This window comes from Oxyura jamaicensis, chromosome 1 (genome assembly GCF_011077185.1).
Source record: "Oxyura jamaicensis isolate SHBP4307 breed ruddy duck chromosome 1, BPBGC_Ojam_1.0, whole genome shotgun sequence".
Taxonomy (NCBI): domain Eukaryota; kingdom Metazoa; phylum Chordata; class Aves; order Anseriformes; family Anatidae; genus Oxyura; species Oxyura jamaicensis.
This window is the reverse complement of record NC_048893.1, coordinates 134940098-134963553: the sequence shown is the minus strand read 5'-3', so window position 1 is coordinate 134963553 and position 23456 is coordinate 134940098. Positions and strand designations below refer to the sequence as shown.

At 38.2% G+C, this 23456-nt stretch overlaps 1 protein-coding gene across 1 annotated transcript in view; it reads right to left on the bottom strand.

The window, feature by feature from the left end:
* Positions 1 to 23456, bottom strand: part of OCA2 (OCA2 melanosomal transmembrane protein) — a 206399-nt gene that overhangs the window by 141132 nt on the left and 41811 nt on the right. The window contains exons 3-7 of the mRNA XM_035315178.1: positions 15543 to 15641; positions 14733 to 14921; positions 11087 to 11144; positions 9757 to 9829; positions 937 to 1094 (exon numbers count right to left, since the gene is read on the bottom strand). Coding sequence (XP_035171069.1) covers positions 937 to 1094; positions 9757 to 9829; positions 11087 to 11144; positions 14733 to 14921; positions 15543 to 15641 — 577 coding nt within the window. The remainder of the gene's footprint in view (positions 1 to 936; positions 1095 to 9756; positions 9830 to 11086; positions 11145 to 14732; positions 14922 to 15542; positions 15642 to 23456) is intronic.

The following is a 23456-nucleotide window of genomic DNA, read 5'->3' as shown; positions in this document are numbered from 1 at the left end:
AATCAGCCAACTTGGAACATCTGATGCAGAGAAATGCCTGAGGAGCACGCAGGCAGGGAAAGTCATTTTGAGTAGCATAATCTGGTTATGTCAGGACTACCACTGGAGTGCCAGCGGGAGGTGGGCTGCTACAACAAACTGTGCTCTGGCTACCTGTAGCAGTGTGAAGGCTCCTTGGGGATCACTGCCAGCAACATTCTCCACATCAGGGAGTTGAGTGGTTTAGGGGAGTAATTGCCGTTATGGTATTGTCCGGCACACTGAGGTAGTGGGACTAATCTTTCTCTGTAGCCTGTGGTATTGGGTGTAAGCGGGCATAGTGTTGACATTATTCAGCTAAATTATCACTGGTAGAAACAGGACACCACCTATACAGAATGAGAAGCAGCAGTTTGTATGTCGATGCTACTTATTAAATGATGAAGCTTATATTCATTGTTCAGTGATACACAATGACACCTCATAAAAGGTCCTCCTTCACTGAGTTCTCAGGAAGGGAGCAGCAGGAAGCTGTTACAGACAATATCGGCAATGAAAAAGCCTTAAGAGAAATAAAGCCAGTGAGTGTGACAACTTGCCTGAGAAAATAATTTGCAACAAAACGTGGAAATGTATTTCAGTGAGTGCAAAAAGGCACTTTACACTTGTTTCTCCTTCCTAAGACAACTTTTGAAATGTTGCCAACTTTTAAGACTTGAACTTTCATGCAAGATGTCAGTCAAGAGATATCAGGTTTAGAAAAATTTTGATAGGAAGTTAAAGAACGTCTTGCAAAGGATTATTCTAATTATTTTTCTAATAATTTTTCTAATGCTGACCTTCACACAGGTTTTCCCACAGGGAAAAGCACAACCAACTAATGCACACAACAATGATGGAAATACAAAAGATAAAACACATCACAGAAAAAGTGAAAGAAAATGCAAAGACCATCACCTGCTGCTGGTGTCTCCTCCTTGGGACAGCATCTTCAGTCTGGCTGATTTGCACTGAAATGTATTCCCCTGTTTGCTCATCAGCTACATCTGCTACAAATGGACCTCCAAGGTCTAACCTCAACAGAGCAGAATCATGAAAATCTGTCAGATTCATAGCTGTTAATAAGGTTGTTAAGGTTTGAATTTCCAGTAGAAATGAGAATAAATTTTACCAACTCCAGAAGAAAAAATAGAAATTGGTCAACTTATAATGAAAAAAAAAAAAGGCAACAAAGCACGTTCACCTAAAATAATCAATAAATTATGAAAAGAACAAAACAGACATTTACTTCTTCAGCAAGTAGCACTGTTTTGGCCTGGTTTCCTAAGGAATCAGAATTTACAGGATCACAATACTTCTGCCCTTTCCTAGCAACTTTTAAGATCAATGAGTTTCAGCTGATATTGCAGATCTACCAAAGCTCCAAAAGAGTGTATGGAAATATGCAGAGAGACTGAGAAAGCTCTTTAAGTGTTTGTATAGATGAAAGGCTGCATCATTAGCTCAGCAATTTAAACATCACAGAAATTGTATTGGGAAAAACACTGTAAGCTGCAACCACATGGGAAACTAAATCAGAATCAATGCCCCAGTCATTGTGGAGCATTTGCTTTTTGGTCAAAATTTCATTCACAAGTTTTCTAACATCTGAAAACATATATTCAAGATTCTGCCAGAATACTCATGGTCAATTTCTCCTCCAGCTCCTTTTCTACTTTTTCTTTCTCTCTCTCCAGGTATAGCATGAGGTGTGGTCAAACTACATTCCTAGTCTAATATAATTAAGAAATCAGCCAACCATGAGAGACAAATCCATTAGAAGCCTGGCACTACTTAACCAATACATCTAAGACTATTTAGACTCAGTATTGTTAGGACTTCACTTTTGGCTTGGTGAGAAAGAAGCATCCCTGGGGGCTTTGGGAAATAGGAAAACCTGAGCTTTGAAAGCCTTCACAGACTTTAAAAAGACTACAACAGAGAGACAGTGGAATTGTTTTGCTACTGCCTGTGATAAGATAGAGAGCAAAAGCATCATCAATATACGTGCGTGGATATTTATGGCTATATATGGGTAAGGTGGGAAAGAAGACACTTGACTTTACGCATATATGCCCTATTGAAATCATGCAACTCAGGTGTATGCTTGAGTATCCTAACAGCCTTCACTTCTAACATTTAATTTAATATACTACAAAGAATTAATCTAATGTGAAAAAAAAAAAAAAAAAGTACAGGACTGTACCTACCAGAAGGAGTTTTCCAGAAAGAAGTTTCATTGCCCACAAAACTCAGAAATTTTAACGGAAGAACAAACACAGAATTGTTAATTGTTAGAGGGTACCCAGTGTATTGCTATGCCCCACTTCCCAGTGAGCCCCAGTAACGCCATCCATAGAGGACCAGAGTCTTCCTACACTGATGGGGAAAGCCTGAAACATTATGCAGAGTTCTTTCATCTTTAAAAGAAAGTTGTTGCCTGGACAAGAGATGCCTCTCACACTCTGTAACCAAAAATAAAAAATAAAAATAAAAATCCTTGCAGATCTAGTGGCAGTTGAACAGCCACTGCATTGCAAGGTAATATAAATTTCACCCTGCTTAGTTTGGCAAGTCACCACCTCTGTTCACACACTGGTCATCAAGAATGACCCACCCAGGCACCCCCAAACATCTATTTGCTTAAAGAAATTGCATAGGAAACCATAAAAAATAACCCCAGATGCAACAAACTTGGAAACTAATTCCAGTCGAGATAATTTACACATGCAGCCCTTAGCAAACATAAATATAAATTAGTACAGTTCTCTTCCCTTTCTGAAGGTTTCAAGTGTGACTCGGCATCATAGTTTTTTGGTGTCCTAATATATGATATTAGTGTCTACTGGAACTATATGTATACCTTTAGCTAGAGACATTAATTATACTTTCTAAGAGGCCTGCTGACCTGAAATCATTAACCCAATGATTTGGGACACCTCTTGACAGTCTGCTTTTTATTAGAAGTGTAGCCAGCAATTTATGTCTCAAAAAGCTTCAGGTGCATATAATTATGGCAGCTCCCTTTTAAGCAATACTTTTAAAATAAATCCTGTAATTACTCAGATGACACATTCAGAAGCTATTATAAAGGATGCTTAAAATTAAAGGGGGAAAAATGAAACCTTATTTTCAAGAAGAGTTCTTCCTTCCTTCTTTTCCTGTGAAGATGGGGATATTTTAGATGTTTTTTCCATTAAAAAAAAAAATAAATAAATAAAAGGTTCTCCTTTGATTGCAAGAGGAACTGATCATCAATCCCTGATCTTCAATGAGGCACTTAGAGCTGAAATCCCATCAGAGTTATCTTTCTCCAAAAAAAAATATTTAGAGACTCTGTCATAATTCCATTGTTAGACTGTAGCAGATCACAGCCTTTATGAAAGGTAGAATCAAACTAAACTGGGGGAAAGCTTCAGCCATGTTTTGATAAGTCAAAATGCATTTTTTTAACCAGGCAGCTCCTCAGAATAGTTTTTTTCTGCCTTATCTTGGTTTTATATTGCCCTTAAATTGCCAGAATGTCATCTCTTCTCCATTTTAATCATTCAGATGTGACTTCAACTTTTGGGAAAGCTATCTTTTTACTTCTAGCATCCCCTCTTACACTGCAGTTCAACCATGCTGATAATTTTTTTTCTTTTCTGAACGTTTTTGCAGTGTGGCCTCCAGTATTTGCCTTTAAAGCAAAAAAATTTCCCTGACAAGATTTACAGCTGGAGTTGTTATTTTTTATTTCACTTCAGCTAAGCTGCCTCATTTTTCTGTAGTTCCATTCTTGAAATTATATTACTGCTGTGAATTATCCTGTCAAGGGATTTTGGTTTGCATACGCTTTGTGCACCATTACACAGTGGCTCTCTGTATTTACATCTGGCACCAGCCTGGTGCATCGCTCAAAGCGAATCCAAGAGTTGTTTTTTCCATTCTTTGTTTTCTGACTAGCTGCTCAGAGAAGGTATCAAAGAGAGTTTAAGAGTCACCTCATGTCACTTTACTTTTTTGTAGCTTACATAAACAACATGATAGAATGGGATGCAGTGACTAAATATTTAAACTGTAATTCATTCACTACAGTTTCTGCTTCTGTACTGAGGACATCTGTGTCTCAGTTGGTTACTCTGACTCCCTTAAAATCAGTGAAAAGAGGGTACTTTTGAGATGGACTTCATTGCCTTATTTTAGACCACCACATTAAGATGAGAGGAATCACTCATTAGAAGCACCAGCTCCCTCTGTAAGCTACAAAGAGAGCCTAGGATGACTAACTCAGGTGTAGCTGAGATGAGTCACACCCTAAGTAGAGAGTCCCTACTTTACCTTACATCAAGCCATTGATTCAGTATATACAGAACCAACCAAAAAGCTACAGCTGACAGAGATTCTCTCTTATATTTGCATGCAGATGGCTGACTTTACACTTTCTTTAACATCTTTTTGTATCACCTACTCTGCCTACTGTAAAATGTACCTTGATGTTATTACAACTATTGATTATTTTTCACCAAGTTTCTAATATGCATGTATACTGTTGATCCTGATTTATGACCACGTTGCTCATGCTGGTTTCTTAGGTTCTGATATTTTTAAAAGACATTTTTCCTGGGCCTTACTACCTATTTTTACATGTTGCCCTTAACTGGGATTATTTCTGCATTTTGCAATTTTCTCTCTTGATATAAAGCAGATTGCTGTAATTAGTTAGGGTGTTTTTACATTATCCCTTCAAGATGTACCAAGTTCAAAAGGTACACAAGTTCTTCTATAACTTCTCTCAGTGTTCTATCAGTTTCAGAAGTTTTATGAGTTCTTAATAAACTCTTTTTTTTTCATAGCATTTTCTCAACCATACATTGATATTCTGCTTCTTTGCCTGCCACTGAACATGGTCCTCATTTTCATCCATCTACTTAGCAGTTTGAACACTGCCTGCAGGCCAAAATGTTTAGTTTGTTTCCAACAGCAACAACAAACTTAAACCATTTTTAAATGTGTTCTGCAAGGAAAAAATTGCCAAGGAGGGTCTGACAGTAGAGGACTAGAGTAACAAACAGAATAAATTCAAAGAGAAAAAAGAATTAAAGGGATTTGAGAAGCTCTTTCATTCATTCATTTAAATTATGCTTCTTGGAAGAAAAAAACATTTTTCTCAACTTCCATGGAAGTTGAAAATCTGATAAATTCTGTATATGCTCTTTGCCTCACAGTTGTTCTTTCTACAAATATCTCTGGTTCAGGGAGCAGAATAGGTGATTTTCAGTGTCATTAATGGTCATGGCATGATTATAAGCTTACCTAGTGACCTTGTCTTGCTCCATGATTAACATATTTGACCCACCATTCAAACTCATGCAACCTAATTGAGGAATTTGATATTGAGGTCAGCATATCTTTGTCTTCTGTGTCTAAAGCCTCTCCTATCAATTTCCATATGTGGAATTTTTCTGAATGGTTCCACTGAATTCAACTAAAATGAGAAATCTAGACTATGGTGTAAATTTCAATATATTACTGACACACTTTCTACTTAAGAATTTGAGATCTTAACAGTGGATGGGGCATGTTGAAATTGCTCAGAGCCACTGAGGAGAAAATAGCCAGAGAAAATAGCTACTGACTAGTCAATTTGATATCTATATCTTTTTAGGATGACTAGAGACATGTTCAGTCACAACTTGAGATGTTGTATTTTCTCTAAGTTCTGTTTTGTAGTGATAATACTTCAGGAGCAAGTGAGTAAGGAACCCCTTACTGTAGGTGCAGTGGAAATATATACATTAATATATACAAAAATTTTAATGAGAAGATGTCAAGCATAAAAAGCAAACAGTTAGATCAGGACTGAAAGGATTTAAAATATATTCATAAAAAATGAAAAATCTGGGGGCAAACTCGGAAAGAATTCACAGTCTTCTCTCCAGTTATTATTAGATATCAGGTCCACAAGAAGTAAGTTCTGACAAGAAGTCTGAAAAGGGAAAATGAAATTGCTGCACTTAGACTAACCTAACTTTCCCTCACATAGAGCAGTAACTGGCACAAGAACAGACGTTCTTGAGGGGGAAGCAAACAAGATTGTAAATGAAATACTTGTTAGGGACAGAGTAAAGATGGAAATTCACAACTCAAAGAGGTAGGTGTGAGACCCATCACCCCAGTACTGTACTGGAAGAAGATTTATCTTTTCTTGTAAAAAGCCAATGTTTCTACTATTGAGAAGTGTAGAAATAGCAATAATTGTATCAGGTGCAGTGAAAGAAAAGAAGGCAGTCCATTAGGGAGACAGACACTTCTTTAAATGACAGGTTGTGCAGAGTTTGATTGTGTAATTCCTCAGTAACATCCACAAATCCCCATTACTTTTTAATTTCATAAATCCTTGTTCAATTCTAAAGGTTAATGCACAGCTCTGCTCCAGCTGTCTGTTCCCTATTGTTTGAGAAATATTTAAAATTTTACTTAGGTCACAGCAGAATAGTTTAGAAATGAGGGAATGAACACAGAGTATTGTAAGCATTTCAGAACATTCTTAAAGACTGAAAACTTATGCGGTTATGAAAGAATTGTGGGAATAGTTCTCATTCTTTCTGTGGGCAACTAGCTAATGTACCGAGGTTAGTTGAAGGTTTGAATGGCCAAAGAGTTACAGAAAATAAATATGTTCATGTGTTAGAATAGGTATCTGTAACTAAACTAGGAAATATCTCTTCTATTTTTATTTATACCCACTTTCCAAAGGCACATCATCTTATTAATTATTGATGTGTCCAGTTTGACATATGGCCTTTCAGCAAAAGGTCTGAAAATGCTTCACAGATATACATTAATAGAGGCATTGAATCTTACTTCCTGCAGAAGAGGGTCTTTCAACCTGACTTTATACTAAACTTACTTCTCTCTGGTATTAAAGAGTTGACTGTTAGAATTTATAAGTGATTAAATCCCAAGTGTTTTCAAAAAGGAACAGTATTGCCACTGCTTTGAAAAATTATACTAAGTCAACTGAATTTGGATCTGATGGCAATAGGGAAACCTGTATTAAAAAACATCTTATGTACTCAGAAAGCTTCTATTAATTCAGGGGAGGCGAGCTGCTATTTTCAGAAACTGTAGCCAGCACTCCTCAGTGCTACATGTCAGGTTTGTATCCATGGGGATGGACAAAGCACAGGGTGATACGAGTGAGCTACTAGAAAAGACACAGAAGACAGTGAGGGGAAAAAAAAAATAGAGTAAATCCAAGCAATAGATAAAACTATGGAAACATCAAACAGGAACTAAAGCAATAGAAAAGCGCTCAAGAGACATCACATTAAAAGCAGGTCATCCCCATGTCAGCAAGTCTCTACCAACAGCCACAGACAGAAACTCCCACCAGGTCCGAGATCTAATGGTTATGACAGGAAAAAAAAATATTTCCATCTTCGGTTTTAGAATTTTTAGATTTCTGTAGTGTATGCAGACACTGTATACATGAGGCTGTACATACTCAAAACAGAAATCAATTTACATGGGCTTTTTCTGAAAAAGCATAGAAGTGAAGGAATATTTTTTTAGAGTAAAAGGAATACATGGTACTTAGTACCAATTCAACACTTTTTAACAGCTTTCTGAGAACTGAGCTACAAGAGGCAAAGTGTTCATTTGCATAATTCAGCATCATATGAGCTAGGACACTTCTTTCCCACCCAAAGCAGTCTTTTATAATAACCTCTGAGGGTTTTGTGACAAGGACAATTGCAGCACACCTGCCTGCCTACCATGAAATTCTTGTAGACGCTCAGAGAGTAGCTCTCAGTATCCACTGAGAATACTGCAGTCTGTCAGCCAGAATAAATCGCATATTTGACATTTGTGTGTGAATGGTTAGCATTACTCAAGTCTAGCCAAAAGTGTGAAAACTTTCTTCACTCTGTGACAAAGTGGAGGACAAAAACATAAGCTTGCATCTGCATAAACGAAAACTAGCAGCAATGGTGTGATGACATTCAGAATTGCTCATGCCTTTTCCAAACCTCATTTGGAAATGAAATCTTTCTCCTTGACCCTTCTGCTTGAATTACTGTGTCACCTTGAAAATGAGGCATGGCTTTGCTGGATTGCTTTCTTCTCACAGATTTTCTCCCATCTCGTTGACCTCAGGTAGGAATGCAAGGACAGAACATCCAGTTTTCAACACATATGACACAAAGAAGGTTCAGCTCCAGGTTTGTCAAGTAAAGAAGGGGGATGCTGTATTCTGTCTGACAGCTATTTGGCTAAAGCATCCTGAATTGACAGGTAAAATGTGAAATCTGGGAATGCTTGTTTTTGTCCTCAGATCCCAGTCCCGATGATGTTTCCTGAAACAAGCAAAAAATATAACTGGCTGCAGAATCAATATGCACAATGCAGAAGCTATGGTTCCAATCCAACACTGTGGAAAGACATCCAATCCTCAAGTTATGTTCTGAGAGCTGGCTAAAATTTGAACTCAAAGACTTGCCACCAGTGCACCGTGATTTGGCAGTCTCTGTCATTACAGACCTGGTGCTGTTTAAGACCACATGCATATGTAAATGGGACCTTTCAACAACAGTTTCAAGGGGGAAAAAAATACCGGTGTGAACAAGATACTGATGGGAGTTTACCATTGAAGTTGTCACTGGTCCCACTAGTCCTATTCACTTGCACTCCTCCAGAAAAATCTCCACTTCTCATTATAAATGGCCCTCAAGCACTAACATTTTCTTCCTCATTTACCCTAGCAGTCATGTAATATTGTGTCATTATTTGCAATAGTGAGAATGCTAACAATCAAATCTATTTAAAATGGACTCTCCCTGCTCAAAGCTACGGACCTGCCCAGTTAAGCAAAAGAAATCTTTTCAAAATGTAATTCTTACCACACCTTTTCAGAACAAGACACTTCCCAGGAGCTCATATAGTATATCTGTAGCTTGAATCATCTTCTAACATCAGTGAAATAATAAACAAGTAAATTGTAGACCAAAGAGATAAAACTGGAAATATATTGAAAATAAGAAATGTAATTTTTGTTTGTTTACAAACTGAATGCTCATCCCTTAAATACCTTTGACATTTGGGTCTGCATTCACCTGCAATTAATCATTTTTGTTTTGGATTATTCTATTGCTTGTTCTTTTGAACAGTTTGTTGAAGATCTGTTGACTTAAATTCACTATTGAGCAATTTTACTTGGAAAAAAAAATAAATAAAAGATTCCACTACTCCACTGAAAAAATATCTACAGATCCACAAATCCAAACATATGCCTGTGCTAAGCTGTTCTGGAAACAGATCTGTGAATCACCTAGTTTGCTGCTTTTGAAGGAGTTCACTGAGTAGCATCATGGTCCAAGTATACCCTACAGATATGCTACAGATGACAGCATACAAATGGTCTGGAGAGAAGTTGCTGCAGCCAGGGACATGTGCTAGTCATGGTCACAGCTATTTTCTAGGGCTTGATCCCACTGGGTCTTCAAACCACTTCCACACTCCAGGTTTCATACAAAGAGACTGAACAACTGGATGGGAGCCACAAGACACCCCAGACAGGTGCTGTACATTATAGCTCAGATGTGGAGCATGATTGTGGTCTGCATCAAAGAACAAGTCTAAGTGTAGCCCAGGCTCTGAGGACACTGAATCCTTTCTGGGTATAAGCGAGAAAACAGCCATTCAACCAGTTTATCAATGAAACCAGTTCAGTTTTCCTCAATGAAAGAAGGATACAGAAGCTTTCCAGAGGCGAGACAGCCAACATCTGCCAGGACATACCTTGATCTGGATAAATGCCAAATAAAACCTAGGACGAGGATAAAAATCAAACATGCATTAATAATACAAAAACTCAAAAATACCTGTTAAGCTTATTTTAGAAACTTACAGAAGATTCTTTCAAACAGTACATTCAATCTTAAGATTGCTTTCCGTATTTTCAGGTATGTTTCCCCCACAGCTGAAAAATGGCCCAGGGACACATAACAAGGAGAAATAATACTCCCTCAGTAAACTTACTGCCAAAGTCACATGTTCAATATATTCCATCCAAGTGTCTCTTAGGACAAAGGAACTCAACTTCTGCAGCTAGCTGTCTCACGGCATCACAGGATGGGTGAATTTAATAGCCAAAATGGTGATGAATTTACATGGAGAGAGAGGTACAATGAAGACTAAGAGCAGCCCTTGTGGGAGAGGGAAAAAGAGGAAAGCACACTGCAAAGTGCTGGGAGCAGGACAGGAGAACAAAATCTTGCCTGGAGTATATCAGCAAATGAAGCCAAGGAGAGAATACTTCTCATAGAAAGATGAAGTCAACCAGAGGAAGAAGGAAGGAGAACAGAGTGGTGAAAGAGGCAGAAGAATTCACCAAAGCAGAAAAAGAAAAAAGAAAAAAAAAAGAAAAGAAAAAAAAAAAAAAAGAGAGAGAGAGAGAATGGGAGAGATTTTTTTAAAGACATGCTGGGGTCTCTGGTCTTCCTAGAGAGCACAGCTCTTCTCTTGTATTTTTGTAGATTTTCCTTTCTACCCTCATATTCTGGGGAGGCCCTGCCTACTCTTACTGACTGCAAATGCTCACTGGTGGGAACTGCTTCCAGCTGCCTTTTTTCAGCAGCCACTCAGAAAAGCAGAGGCCACAATTTTTTTTATATACATTTTAGTGTCTTCCATGAGAGAATGGCTGCTCGAAGGGCTATAGGAGGAGATACACATTTTTCTAGAGGGAAAACCTAGTAATGTTCCCCAAGTTTTAAGCAATATCTGAAGACCCATCTTAAATTAAAGAAGGAAACACCGAGGACACACAAATTTGAGTTAAAACTGACAGCTCAAACCCAGCTACCTGTCCTACTACATTGTCCAGGGTGGTGGCTAGTGCACTGAGCAGTTGTCTGATTAGGTATAAGAAGCTGCACAACATTTTTGTGGTTTTTTTTGCCATCTTGCTCCCACCCTTGATACATTTTTTTATTACCAAAGACCAAATATCACAACTTGATTTGAACTAATTGTAAGAAACTTAATAAAAGGAGGGGGAAAGGATTGCCAATTCAATACTTACAGAGCAGACAACTACAAAGATAAAAAGACCTGAAACTTTCAGGAATTTTAGACAGCACCTGAAAAGTAAGAAACATGTATTTACTGCTTGGTTATTAAAAATATATTTTTTTAAATGTACTCTTAATCGTTCTGCCATTACAGAAATATTATATTGAGCACTTACAGGTGATACCACACCATGTCAGGGTATAAACACCACTACACAGGGTCAGCAAAGGATTAGGAAGCCCTGGTGACTATAAGGGCTTTCTGTCCCCACTCTGCCACCAGACTGCTCTCAACGCATGGGAAGGAGGTTTCACCCCTCAGGAAAGCCAAGTGAATGCTGCAGCATGAGCTGGTGCTGGGACCTGGAGCCACTTCCCTGCTGCTGCTGGTGGCTCCCAAGAGACCCAAAGCACCTTTAATTCTCCCTGACCTCTCCCAGGGCTGCAAAGGAAACCACAGCCACTGCAGGAGGGTGACAAATCTGAGCAGAAATGACAGATTGCTGCATAGAGTGGTACTGTCATGAACAAATTCCCCAAAGCCAGACTTCTAATATGCATCCTGAAAGGTACTGATAGGATGCCTAATAGGAATCCTGAAAAGATAGTTTGAAGACAAGAGCAAGCTTTAAGAATCTCCCAGTTTTAATAGTATATCTTCAAATCAAATATACTGTGTGAGCATCTCTAGATAAACCATCTAGCAAAACTAGATTTTTTTTTCCATAGCACATCTGTTCCTTTTGAGGGAATGCACAGTTCTGGAGATTCAATGGCATCAGATCTTCTGAAGTGTCAGAGCTTACTACTGAGTGGGTTAAGCAAGAATAACTCTAAATTCAACTGATGAAAAATTATGCTCTCAAGTAATAAATCTTAAGATTTATCACTGTTAAATTACCAGGTCTTTTATCTTCTATAAAGAGGCAACTCTTTAATTATTTTCTTGTTGCCCATCAGAATGTTACACAGATGTCTTAATTTACAGAACTCTTTTTGTTATTTGCCCTTATTACATCTCTTCATTAATTGAAGCCATTGATGTTCTCATCACATTTTTTCAAAAGTAAACTCTATATCATTGCTTTTCTGAGAGAATGACAAATGCAAGGTTTGATTTAAGCCTGATGACAAGCAAGAAAAAAAAACATTTGAAGTCACTAGAATAATTAGCTGAGAAGGGAACAGTGCAATAAATAGCTCTGTTGACAGATGCTATAGAACAAAATATTAGAGTAATCTGGAGAGGGTCAGAAATAATTTGTAATCACAGTGGATATAAGTCCCTAAATCAAGTTCAGAGACTGAAAGTAATATGAGTGGCCAGAGACCCATTTTTTGAAAAACTTTTTTTTCCTAAAGATTCCTTCTTCTTCAGAGTTCTCAAAAAAAATGTAGCTGATAAAAATATGTTGCTATAGTCAAACTGGTACAAAGGGGTTACAACATCCTACTAAAAAGAAGTGGTAGCAAGTTTATGCAAACTTTGCACAGGAGAAACATCAGAGAAATCTAGGAAGACGGGAAGCCAGCTAGGTGGCTTCTTCCAGAAGCACCAGAGAGCCCTGCTCTAATGAAAAACAAGGTGGGGTGGGAGAGAGGATAATAAAGATTTGAAAAGAGAGAAATGACAGCAAAAGTCACTATCAGCACCCCACAGATGATAATTCTTTCAGCTGATGATTCTTTTGGTATTGTATGATTTATGGAAAATAGTGCCAGCTTCATCATGTAGCCACTCTCTTACTTGTCTATTCTCCCTATCTTCACATCACAGCTGTTTCAGTATTTTTGAGAACTTATCATGTTATGAACTACTAAAGCCCAGTCCAGATTGGTTTAATTTTAATGTATTTGGTATTTTCTGTTTGCACTTCCAAATTATCATTCCAAATAATAATCATTCAAATTACTATTGAAACAAGAAACAGCAATAACTAGTTTTTAAGACATAAGAGAAATCAAAAAGCATTAATTAAGGCTTCATAAATTTATAAACACTTGTCTGCAAATAACAGAAACTCATCTCAAGGAGCTGTCAAGATATAATAAAAAAAAAAAAGCTTTTGGAAATGGTTATTTTATTAAGTGTAGAATTTAAAAGCCTCTTTTCCTCCCATCTGTTTGTTTTCATGGCATTTTGTATTAAGGAAGCAGTGCTTTTAACAGCTTACAGTTGAGAAGCGATGAGCCTTTGACTCGTCCGTGTTTTGCAATCTGTCTCTTTCCAGAGTGCTAATCTGGCACGGTGATGCAAGCACAAACTGCATGCCAAACTCTGCACTGATATATGCCTCCGGCGCAATCCTATTTGACTTCAGTTGGAAATGCATGAAGTATAAATCTATGAAGGATTTCACCCCCTGTTCTAAACCAAATGATTTTTAGTCTGATCTGCATGTGGTGTCAGGCAGTTTAGCTCCATTTATTATCTCAGCAGAGTTATGCTGATTTACGACAGCCAAGGAGCTGGCCCCATATGTACAACCAACACTATAGCAATGAAAATATTTCACAGGAACTTCTGCCAGAGAAACACACCACTCTCCAGATTATAAACGTATGCTATACTGGAAACAATTGATTCTACTCTCCCGCTCAATGCCTTTGTTCCATGAAATACCAGGGAAAGCTACTGCGAGCGTGAAGAAAGACGCCTGCCAAACTTCTTCACATCTGCTCATATTGCACTAATTGCAGCCATTGAAATTCTCCTGCTCCATTTGTTTAGCAGTGGTGCAGGAGAGTGGCACTCCACGCAGTACCATATGCACAATGAAAGAAGGAAAACAATTGTGAAGTGATGAGCTAAGACAACATACAGATTGGGAAAAGAGGCATGGATATCTTGTCAAAAAAGGATCCATGTATCAATACAGAGACGAGGACATGCAAATCTGTAGCACTATTATCAGAGTCCAAACCAAAAGTAGGTAAAAGTGCTGAAACTCCAGAAAAGACAGAGAGAATTAGTATCTGAGATTAAACGGTTTGTTAGCTACAATCCCAGGTGAAAATATCCTGAGAAAATTTGAACTTAAATTATTATTATATTGATATATTTTAATACATTAAAAGATTCAAGGTCATCCTTGCCTAAATGAGGTAAAAGATTACTTAGAGAGTAATCAAAGAGTGAAATATATAAATGTACCTAAAGACAGAAAAGTGCTTGGTTATATTTTGCATTGTGTATCTGTGAAAAGCTACTATCATGACTCCAGAAATCATTGTTAGTACCTAGAAGATGGCAAATATATATATATTTATATATTTATATTTATATTTTTTTTTTTATTAAAGACAAATATCTCATAAAAGCAAGAACACTGAAAAATAAAACTGTGGAGTCAACTAAGAGGCTTTTATGAAATGGCTTTCAAAATGTTAAAAGCAATAAAGACAGTATTTAACTTCAGATTTAGAGTAGGTGCTGTGATTAATGCTTCTAAGAACAAGGGGCTATTGATTATTAGGCTGTAATCAATGTCATCAGGGTTTATTTAAAAATTATCAACAGCAAAATATGGCCTAAATATGGAGTGTTATTTTATTCATTTGCAGAAAATAAAACACTTCCTAGCCAGCTATACTTAAAAACTAAAACTAACAAAAAAAAAATGCAAAAAATAAGTAACTGAAGATTTGAATTCAGACCTCATCTTTGATAAATTGAACTTGGCATGAAGGTTGTCCAAGATTTCATATTTCTCAGAAGAAGCAGATCTAGACAAACTGGTCATTTCACTTCCCAGTTGAAACCTTTGCTCAAATTCTGCAGAGCTGTTGTCCCATGAATCATCATCTGTGGTAAAATCTGGATTGTGAATAGCCATGCACAGCAACCTGTCACACATTTTCAGTAAATAAAAAAAAAAATAAAACAAAACAGTAGTTTATTTCAACAGATAGTATATACAACTGACCTTACATATTCTTAGCTTCATTATGATGTATTTTAATGGAAAAACAAAAACATCGATTTATTCAGTACAGAGCTCCTCTTGGTGATACAGCTGGGTAGACAGCAGATCAAAGATAAAGACCTCATGATGCTTCAGGTGTACCTGAGACAATCAGCATTTTGAAGTACCAGGCAGACATGCTTCAGGATTTAGTGTGTAAAATCCCCATCAGAACCGGGCATATAGCTCTGCTGTACCTTGCAATGCACCTGATGCAACACCACATGAAGTAAATGAGAGCACATGACCTGCAGTTGCCTGTCCTAAGGACTTTCTAATCACCCTGACCTCAGACCTCACATCATTCCTTATCCCATTTATAGCCCCTTCTTTACACTCAAGTTCCTCCAAAGTAATTCTCTGCTTGCAACCCCTGACATTCACTTTATTTCCCATCAGGTTTGCTGTCAGGATATAAGACAGAACCATGCACAATTAAATAGAAGAGAACTTAGAAAAAAAAAAAAAAAAATGTATTTTGAGTAAAATGAAAGTAACTCACCCATTGTCCTCTGAGGAGACTTTCAGCAGTGGTGTCTTCTCTGTAAAGCAAGTGTTTCTTGACCTTGAGCTAAATAATTTGGAAAAATTGAAGTGATACCTTTGGAGAGAGGGAAAAAAGAACAGTTAGTTTGCATTGCAACAATTCACTGCAATTCTACAGAATATTTTGGTACAACAGCATCTAATTAGTTTAATATTGTTTAGGAATGCTGTTTGCCTAACTTATGGTTTTCACAAAGTTTGAACTAGTTGTGGTAGTTACTCCCTTATAGTCAGGGTGGCAAAATAAGAGAAATTTACCTCATCCTCAAAATGGTGTCTAAAATAGTCATGCAAATTCCCTCCAAATGCCAGATGAGCAATATACAAATAATCCACACTTGGATGCTTACATTTCACAGTGCTTACATTTATAGTGGAACAATTGCACTGTAAAAAATAAAAATAAAAATAAAAAAAAGGAAAATAATTACATATATTCATGTAAGTTTATGTAAGTATACCACAGAAAACAAAATAGAAGGATAATTTTTGTTCCACATGTGTCCTTTGGGACATAGATAACAGAAATCTAGTAAACTCTACAGCAACCATGCCCCCCTTTGCACAGGGAAGAAAGTTTTATCTGAAGTACATCATCCCTGCAGCACAATCCCTTCCAAACAGTTTCTGTCCAGTCTTGGTACTGGTGCTGCAGATAATTAACCAAGATCAAGCTATGCCTTCCCATATTGCAGCTTAGCATTGTTACTTTTTTTGCTAAAATATAAATCCTAAAGTTTAAGGGACAGCTGAAGAGAATCAAACACAATCAAGGGGGTCTAACTTTGGAGCAGGCATCTGGGAAGGATGAAATGATTAAACCATTTAGAGCACTTTCCAAAACCTGGCTCTTCCAGAGATGTTTCTCATCAGTACAATCATTATTCAGATACACTCAAACTCATTCCTTTCATAACTTCAGGCACTCATCACCAGAATGCTCCAAAGAAATTTCCTAGACATACAGTCAATATGTAGATCTCATTACTCCAGAAGACACCCACATTTGATGGCCACAACTGTAAGAAAACCTAAAATGTCTTACTATTCCTGGACTGTGAGGGAAAAAAATTATAAAGTCATAGACAAACAAATATTCAAATGCATCCCTTTAAATATAAAGGAAGTCAAAAAATAAGGATCTGTGTGTTTAACCTTATAATACAGTGGAAGATAGTGGAATTCCTTGCAGTTTATAGAGTTATATGAGTCTGCATAGGGCCACCAAAATTATCAAGAGCCTGGAGCCCCTCTCCTATGAAGGAAGCCTGAGAGAGCTGTGACTGTTCAGGCTGGAGGAGAGGAGACCCGGGGGAATCGCATCAGTGTCTATAAACACCTGGAGGGAAGGTACAAAGAAGATGGAGCCAAGATCTTTTTAGTTGTGCCCAGTGCTAGGACAGGAGGCAATGGGCACAAACAGCCCCCCAGGAGGCTCTCCCTGAGCCCCAGGCAGCACTTCTATGCTGTGTGGGTGAGGAGCCCTGGCACAGGCTGCCCAGAGAGGCCGTGGGGTCTCCTCCTTGGGGATCTCCAAAAGCCGCCTGGAGATGGGCCTGGGCAGCCTGCGCTGGGTGGCCGTGCTGGAGCAGGGCTTGGGCCTGGTGGCCTCCAGAGGGCCCTGACAGCCTCAGCCACTCTGTGATTCTGTAAATTCAGACTTTGTAAAATTAAAAACTCTAGTTAATGCTTCAGCTTTCTTGTTAGGTAGTGTTAGCAATTTAGAAGCCATGCTAGGTGTTTAGAAAATGGATATGGTTATTTTAGCCTTGACTGGCCAAAGTACTTCTTCAAACTCTGCTTTAAGCACCATATTTGCAGTCTTAACAAAAGAGAGCAAAATGTTAGAGAGACTGAATTATCCAGTACACCAGGTCAAATGCTGGACAGATTAGAATTCAGGTGCTACATTGCACTGACACTTCATCTGTGAAGAGACGATTGCATACTTTGAAACTATTGAAGTACTTCCTTTTTTAAATGGGAGAACATCATTCACACAAAATGTTTAAGTGGACAAACTCTGATATTTTAAAGCAAGTGCTATTTTAATCTTATCATAGCCTTAGATGTAAAAGATTACCTAGAGCTTTCACAGAATGGGATCCATAAGGAGAATAAAAACACTATTAGGACTTTAAGTGTGTACTGAACAAGCAATACTGATATGATTCTGGCTGATCCTAGCATTCCACTACATTTGGAATTTGCATCCTAAGGTGACATATTTAATAAAAAATTCTGATGGTGGGCCTTGAGCTTGCACATTCAGAAATTTAAGTGATGCAAAGACTGATTAGCTGTTTCTGATGTTAAACAAAATGATGCCATTTGTTTCATACATGCACACACACACACACACAAAAAAAAAAGGAAAGAAGAAAAAGATTCCAAAAAGTATTGTATTGTATGCTATTCTGATCTAACCTTACATTGTGCATATCATTAACCTTTCCACACTTACTTTACTTCTTTTCCTCCTAGGACAGGTGCAAAATCTAAGATCAGTAACCAGAAAACTTCCTACAAAAACATGCATTTTCTTCCATTTAATTGTTAGTGTGTTACAAACACTGCTTTGTGTTATCTTTCTGTGTGTATATATATATATATAAATCTATAGAGATAGATAGACAATCCCCATCCTCAAGCACCAGTGAGGGCTGATGACAGCGTGCTGCCACCGCAAACCCACCATGTCCTGCCGCAGTGCCCAGGTCTGCATGGTGAGCAGGGCAGGGACTCGTCACACGCCACTCCTCACATGCATGAAAAGGGAACCAGAGAGTGGAACAGCTGGTCATGCTGCCTCTAAGTAAAGACTCTTGCATGGTAGTCACATGTGAATTCAGAAAAACTAGTTCTGAAACTGCTTTTAATCCAGTAGCTACCCAATACTGAGCTGAAGTACTGATAGCAGAGCAGCACAGAAACACTGGCAAGTTAAAAGTTGGTACTTTGTGTAAACATCCTTGAGTGAGCATATGTTCAGCTTCATCAGAGACATACCAGAGTTGGTATGTTCTGCTCTTTACCCCAGAGTGCACAGTAAGTCCACATCACTATCATGAATGAGTGACCACTGTGCAAACAGAGCTGCAAGGCAAAGCAACTACAGCTATGGCAACCAGGCAGAGGCCCAAGGTTTGGTGGAAGATGATTTAAATGACCAAACATGTAGTGTTCCAGAAGGCTAGTTAAAGACATTACCCTCTCTTTATTCTGTGCATCTGTTATCCCCGCTGACTGGTATGTGTCTTGCAACACTTAAATGGGACTACAGAGCTTCACAGATTGCCAAGAAGGGCCAATATAGTAAAATTGGGAAGGTTCTTCAGATAAAATGAAAGCCATTAGTACATGACAACATCAATTTGTAAAGAGTAAAAACACATGGACAAGAATAAGCAGCGGGAAACAGCCAGGCTTGACAAAACAAAAATAATTAGAGAAAAAGCAGGAGAGCTTCAACTGATGTGATTACCCTAATTAGAGTATGAGAGTAAGATAAACAATAAAGCTAATTAGGGCATAAAAGAATCTTGAAGGCTGAAAGCTCTAGAAAGAAAAGTTGGGGGAAAAATCATGAAAGAATAGCACAGATTACAAAAATGAACATCATCCCAAAGCAGAAAGCCTAACGCAAGTATCTTTGCACCTCTCACTCTTCTGCAGAGACACTGCAGCAGGATTTGGTCATCAGCTTCAGATTTTCTGCAGCCAAAATATAGGAAGGCCTAAAGAGCCCTAGCTATTATGAAAGCAAGTCTGCAGTGCTCAAAAACACTAGCAGCATCATTCTCGATGCTCTTCGGCCCTGCAAGTGGCTGACAATTATGACACTGTGTAAATAAGAGAAAGTAATCAGTGTGACATATTTCAAAACCTGAGATCAGGTTATACTTTGAATGTTATCTTCACAATCGAAACAGATGGGAACTTTGATCATACCTATGCACTAGAATGGAGTGCAGTCTCTCTCTAGTGAGCAATTCATCAACATTACCAAGGAGCTAATCACTAGGTCAGCTGGTTAGCACATTATGGATAGATCTGCTCTTAAGATCTGAAGATGGGTTGAAATTTATACTATGTGCAGATGAGGAGCTGGTAAGCAGGATACCACTTGTGCCCATTTTTTTTCTCTCATGATTCAGAGTCAAAAGTCATTAGCATTTTATATATCATGAGAAGAGGCATGAAAAAATTGCATTTACATATGTGTGAATTTATATGTACATACACATAGACCTTCGCACAAAAAATAAACATTCCTGTTTCACTTTCCTTCCAAGGGATGAGAAAAAATTAAAAACAGTACTTCTGCAGAAACACCTTCATCCTTCTGAGACACCATAACTTAAAATGGGAAAGCACCCAACCAACCAAAATCTTGGTAGAAAGTATTTGATGAGGACTCCTTCAAAGACTCATAAAGTAACATTCATGTGGAAAGATCCATATAGAATTGACATTATAAAAGGAAGAGTATGACCTGCCTCCTGTGTAACTGCACCTGTGGTCACATTCATTCTCACATTTGCTACAGCTGGGCATGTTTTTTTTTTGTTTCTGTTTTTGTTTTTGTTTTTTAATTAAAAGAAATCTTTCAAACAGAAGATTGTGTTCTTAACCACTTGGCTACTGCTGTGACAGCCTTATATACAGATTTTGGCTCTCTCCACAGGAGTATAGGTTTGTTCTGAGGAAGTGTGCATTTTCTGAGCTCGTTACTTGCAGTCAAAGTCATACTTTCCTATTGCTAATCTTTCAAGCAATTACAGTTTCTGTCTCCATAGTAACCCAGAAGATGAACCAGAGTTGTAGGAGGTCTGTCCCTGCCACAGATGACAGAGCAGGTCCTGCCAAACCATGGTGTCCACAGATGAAGCTCCAGCTGTCTGTCAACAGATGGAAAAGGATCCCACCGACACATTAAAAAACACAAGAGTCTGAATACAAGCCAAAGCATCTATTGCAGAAGCCCCCACAATCTGTGGATGTGCCACTGCTCCCAAGCATAAGCACAGTCCACACTTGCTTGGTGGAAAGTTGTACTTCACTACAGCTGTAAGCAGAGATATGACGTTCTATCTCCTACACTCATTTGAGCAGTGTAAGGAGAAGTAGGCTCTCCCTAACCTCCTGGACATGCAGAAGAGCACAAGGAGAGCTGGAGAGGAAAAGAATAAATGTGGGAGTCTCTAGCCATTCCTTCTGATGAACTGACAACTCTTCAGATGTTATTCAGAGTCAGTGGCAAAAGAGTCTACAACAAGCTACTGTTTTCCATTAACTGCAAATGATCACTTCCAATGTCTTCAGGGAACTTGGGATGAAGTCCACAGAGAGAACTCTGTTCCTGCCCTTGAGCACCAGACCTGCACCTTGACCATGTGAGCACGGCCTTTTCAGACCTTCCTAATGTGTTTACACATGCCATTTTAAATGACTTTGTTAGGAACAATTTTTCAGCAATGAACAACCTTTCAATCCCAAATACACTGAAGTAGAGGATACCAAAAGGTACCTACAGGAACCTGAGGAAGAAAAAGACCACACTCATCCTAGTTAGCTGGGATAGTTAGCTGGGACATTTAAAATAATCACTAGGTTTGGTTAGAGCCTATTATTTGGCCTCATACTGAAAAGATTAATCATGACACACAACGCATTAAGTTTACGCTCCCTATAATAATAAAAAAACATACATTTTAAACATCAGCAAATATAATGCTTCATATGTTAAGTCATGCATGCAAATATCAGTAAAAGAGCTATTTCTATGACAACAGAAAGCAATGATTCTCACTTATGCAGAAAGGATTGGGTCAGAAGAGAAGAGGTGAATATGGAAGCATACATATCGTGCAAGAACATCAGCAGTTTGGAACATAACTTTTTGAGAATTTCACTATATAAAACATTAAAGCAGAATCTCTTCAGAGAGAGAAAAAAAAAAAAAAAAAAAAAAAAAAAGTAGTGTACTTTCCTGAACTAATAGTCACTAAAACATTGTATGAGCTTTCCTCATAAACAAAAGACCAAAATTACTATAAAGACAAGAGATTATACCAAAGTTAATAAAAACTTAAGCAAAGTTTCCTAGAGGAGAAGACCTGAGTAAGAACATGAGAGATATAATTAATCATGCAGGAGTCTAGAAACAACTGTAAGACTTTAATTTATCATTTCTACATTGTTATAGTCTAAAGCCTAGTTTCAGAAGCACTCTCTTCCTTGATTAGAGAATATTTATCCTTACACCAAGGCATGTGTACTGAACTAATTACTCTTATCATAGCTGTAAACAAGCACATTGTAGAAATAAATTGAAAAACAGAGGGTTTTTTTATGAAAACAAAACAAAAATGAAGCAGGAAAAGAAAAAAAAAAAAAAAAAAAAAGAGAAAAAAAAAAAAAAAAAAAAAAAAAAAGACAAGCCTATACCAGCATTTGATCACATTTAACACACATTCTTCCACCAGATTTGGTATTTGTCAGTATCTAATCAAATCCACTTTTGGACAGTAGTTGTGTGGTACTAACTGTGCTGACCAAAATCTTAGCATTCAGCTCTTAAACACTGACTGTGGGCTAAGCAGCAGTATGCATACATCCATCAACCTCACGATATGTAAGTGCCTACACAGAGACACAAGCCTCCATCATGATTTGTCCTCAGGGGTAGCACGTCATGGGGGAACTGTTATGACTACCCACAGCAAATGAAATATGGTCAGCTGATATACTAATTGTCAAGGGAAGGATCGAAGACTCCACATCTCTAAACAGGCTCCAGACGTTTCCCCATGACTGCTTTATGTAGCTTCAACTAAATCAGCCAATAACCTCTCAACCCTTTAAAAGCATGCACTATTAAGATGTCAGGGAAATTTAGCAATGAAAGCATTACTTAATCCAGCCTCATTTTCTCTTTGACTTTCCTAATTTTTTATTAGACAGGACTGTACAGAATTCCCCAGAGGACTGTGGTGCTGGCACTACCTGGCAGACACTGCAAGAGGCAAAGCCAAATGGCAGGTCTCATGTTGAGAAGCACCTGCTGTGTGCCAAGTCCCCAGGCAAATAAAGAGCATGCTTAAGACAGATGTCGTGAAAAGTGTGCTGAGCTTGTCCCAGACAGAAATGGTTCCTTATATAGGACTTAAACAGTGTGCTGAATTCATTCATTTCTGCTGGTTCTTGGGAGGTGGATATGTTCCACAAGAACATGTGGCAGTGATGTCTTCTCCTTTCTCCTCTATTTTTTCAATATTCTGCTACTTGAAGAATTAAGACAATTTTAAGTTCAGAAATAGCTTGGAAAATATAACGCTGTGGTTTTTTGTTTGTTTGTTTGTTTGCTTGCTTGCTTTGTTTTGTTTTTCTAATCAAATCAGTCTTTGTGGGGTTATTGCACTCCCTTGAAAAATACAATTTTCAGATACTTCCAGGACGTGATTGCTTCTTTTCCTCAAGAGTCTTTGCCTGCTTCTGCCAGGGGAAATCTCTATCAAGAAGACTTCAGGATATGGTTAACAGCATATATCGACCAGGACTCTGCTGCACTGGGTGAAGCTAAAAGAAAATACTTCATCTTTAAACTGCCCCAATCTTTAAAATGCCCCGAAGCTCATCTGGCTCTTCCTGGGAGAACTACACTCTTCTCCATACATTTTCTTCTCCCATGTCATGATGCTACAAGGGCTGACTGCCCCATAAGGAGGGAGTCAGGAGCAGAGGGTGGCTATGGGGCTGGCAGGGCTGTGCCCTCCCCAGCCAAGGACTATCCTACAGCAACCAGTGGGGGAGTAGGGATGAGACTGGGACAGGGACCAGGGCCAGCCCAGAGCCTTGTGACCACCTA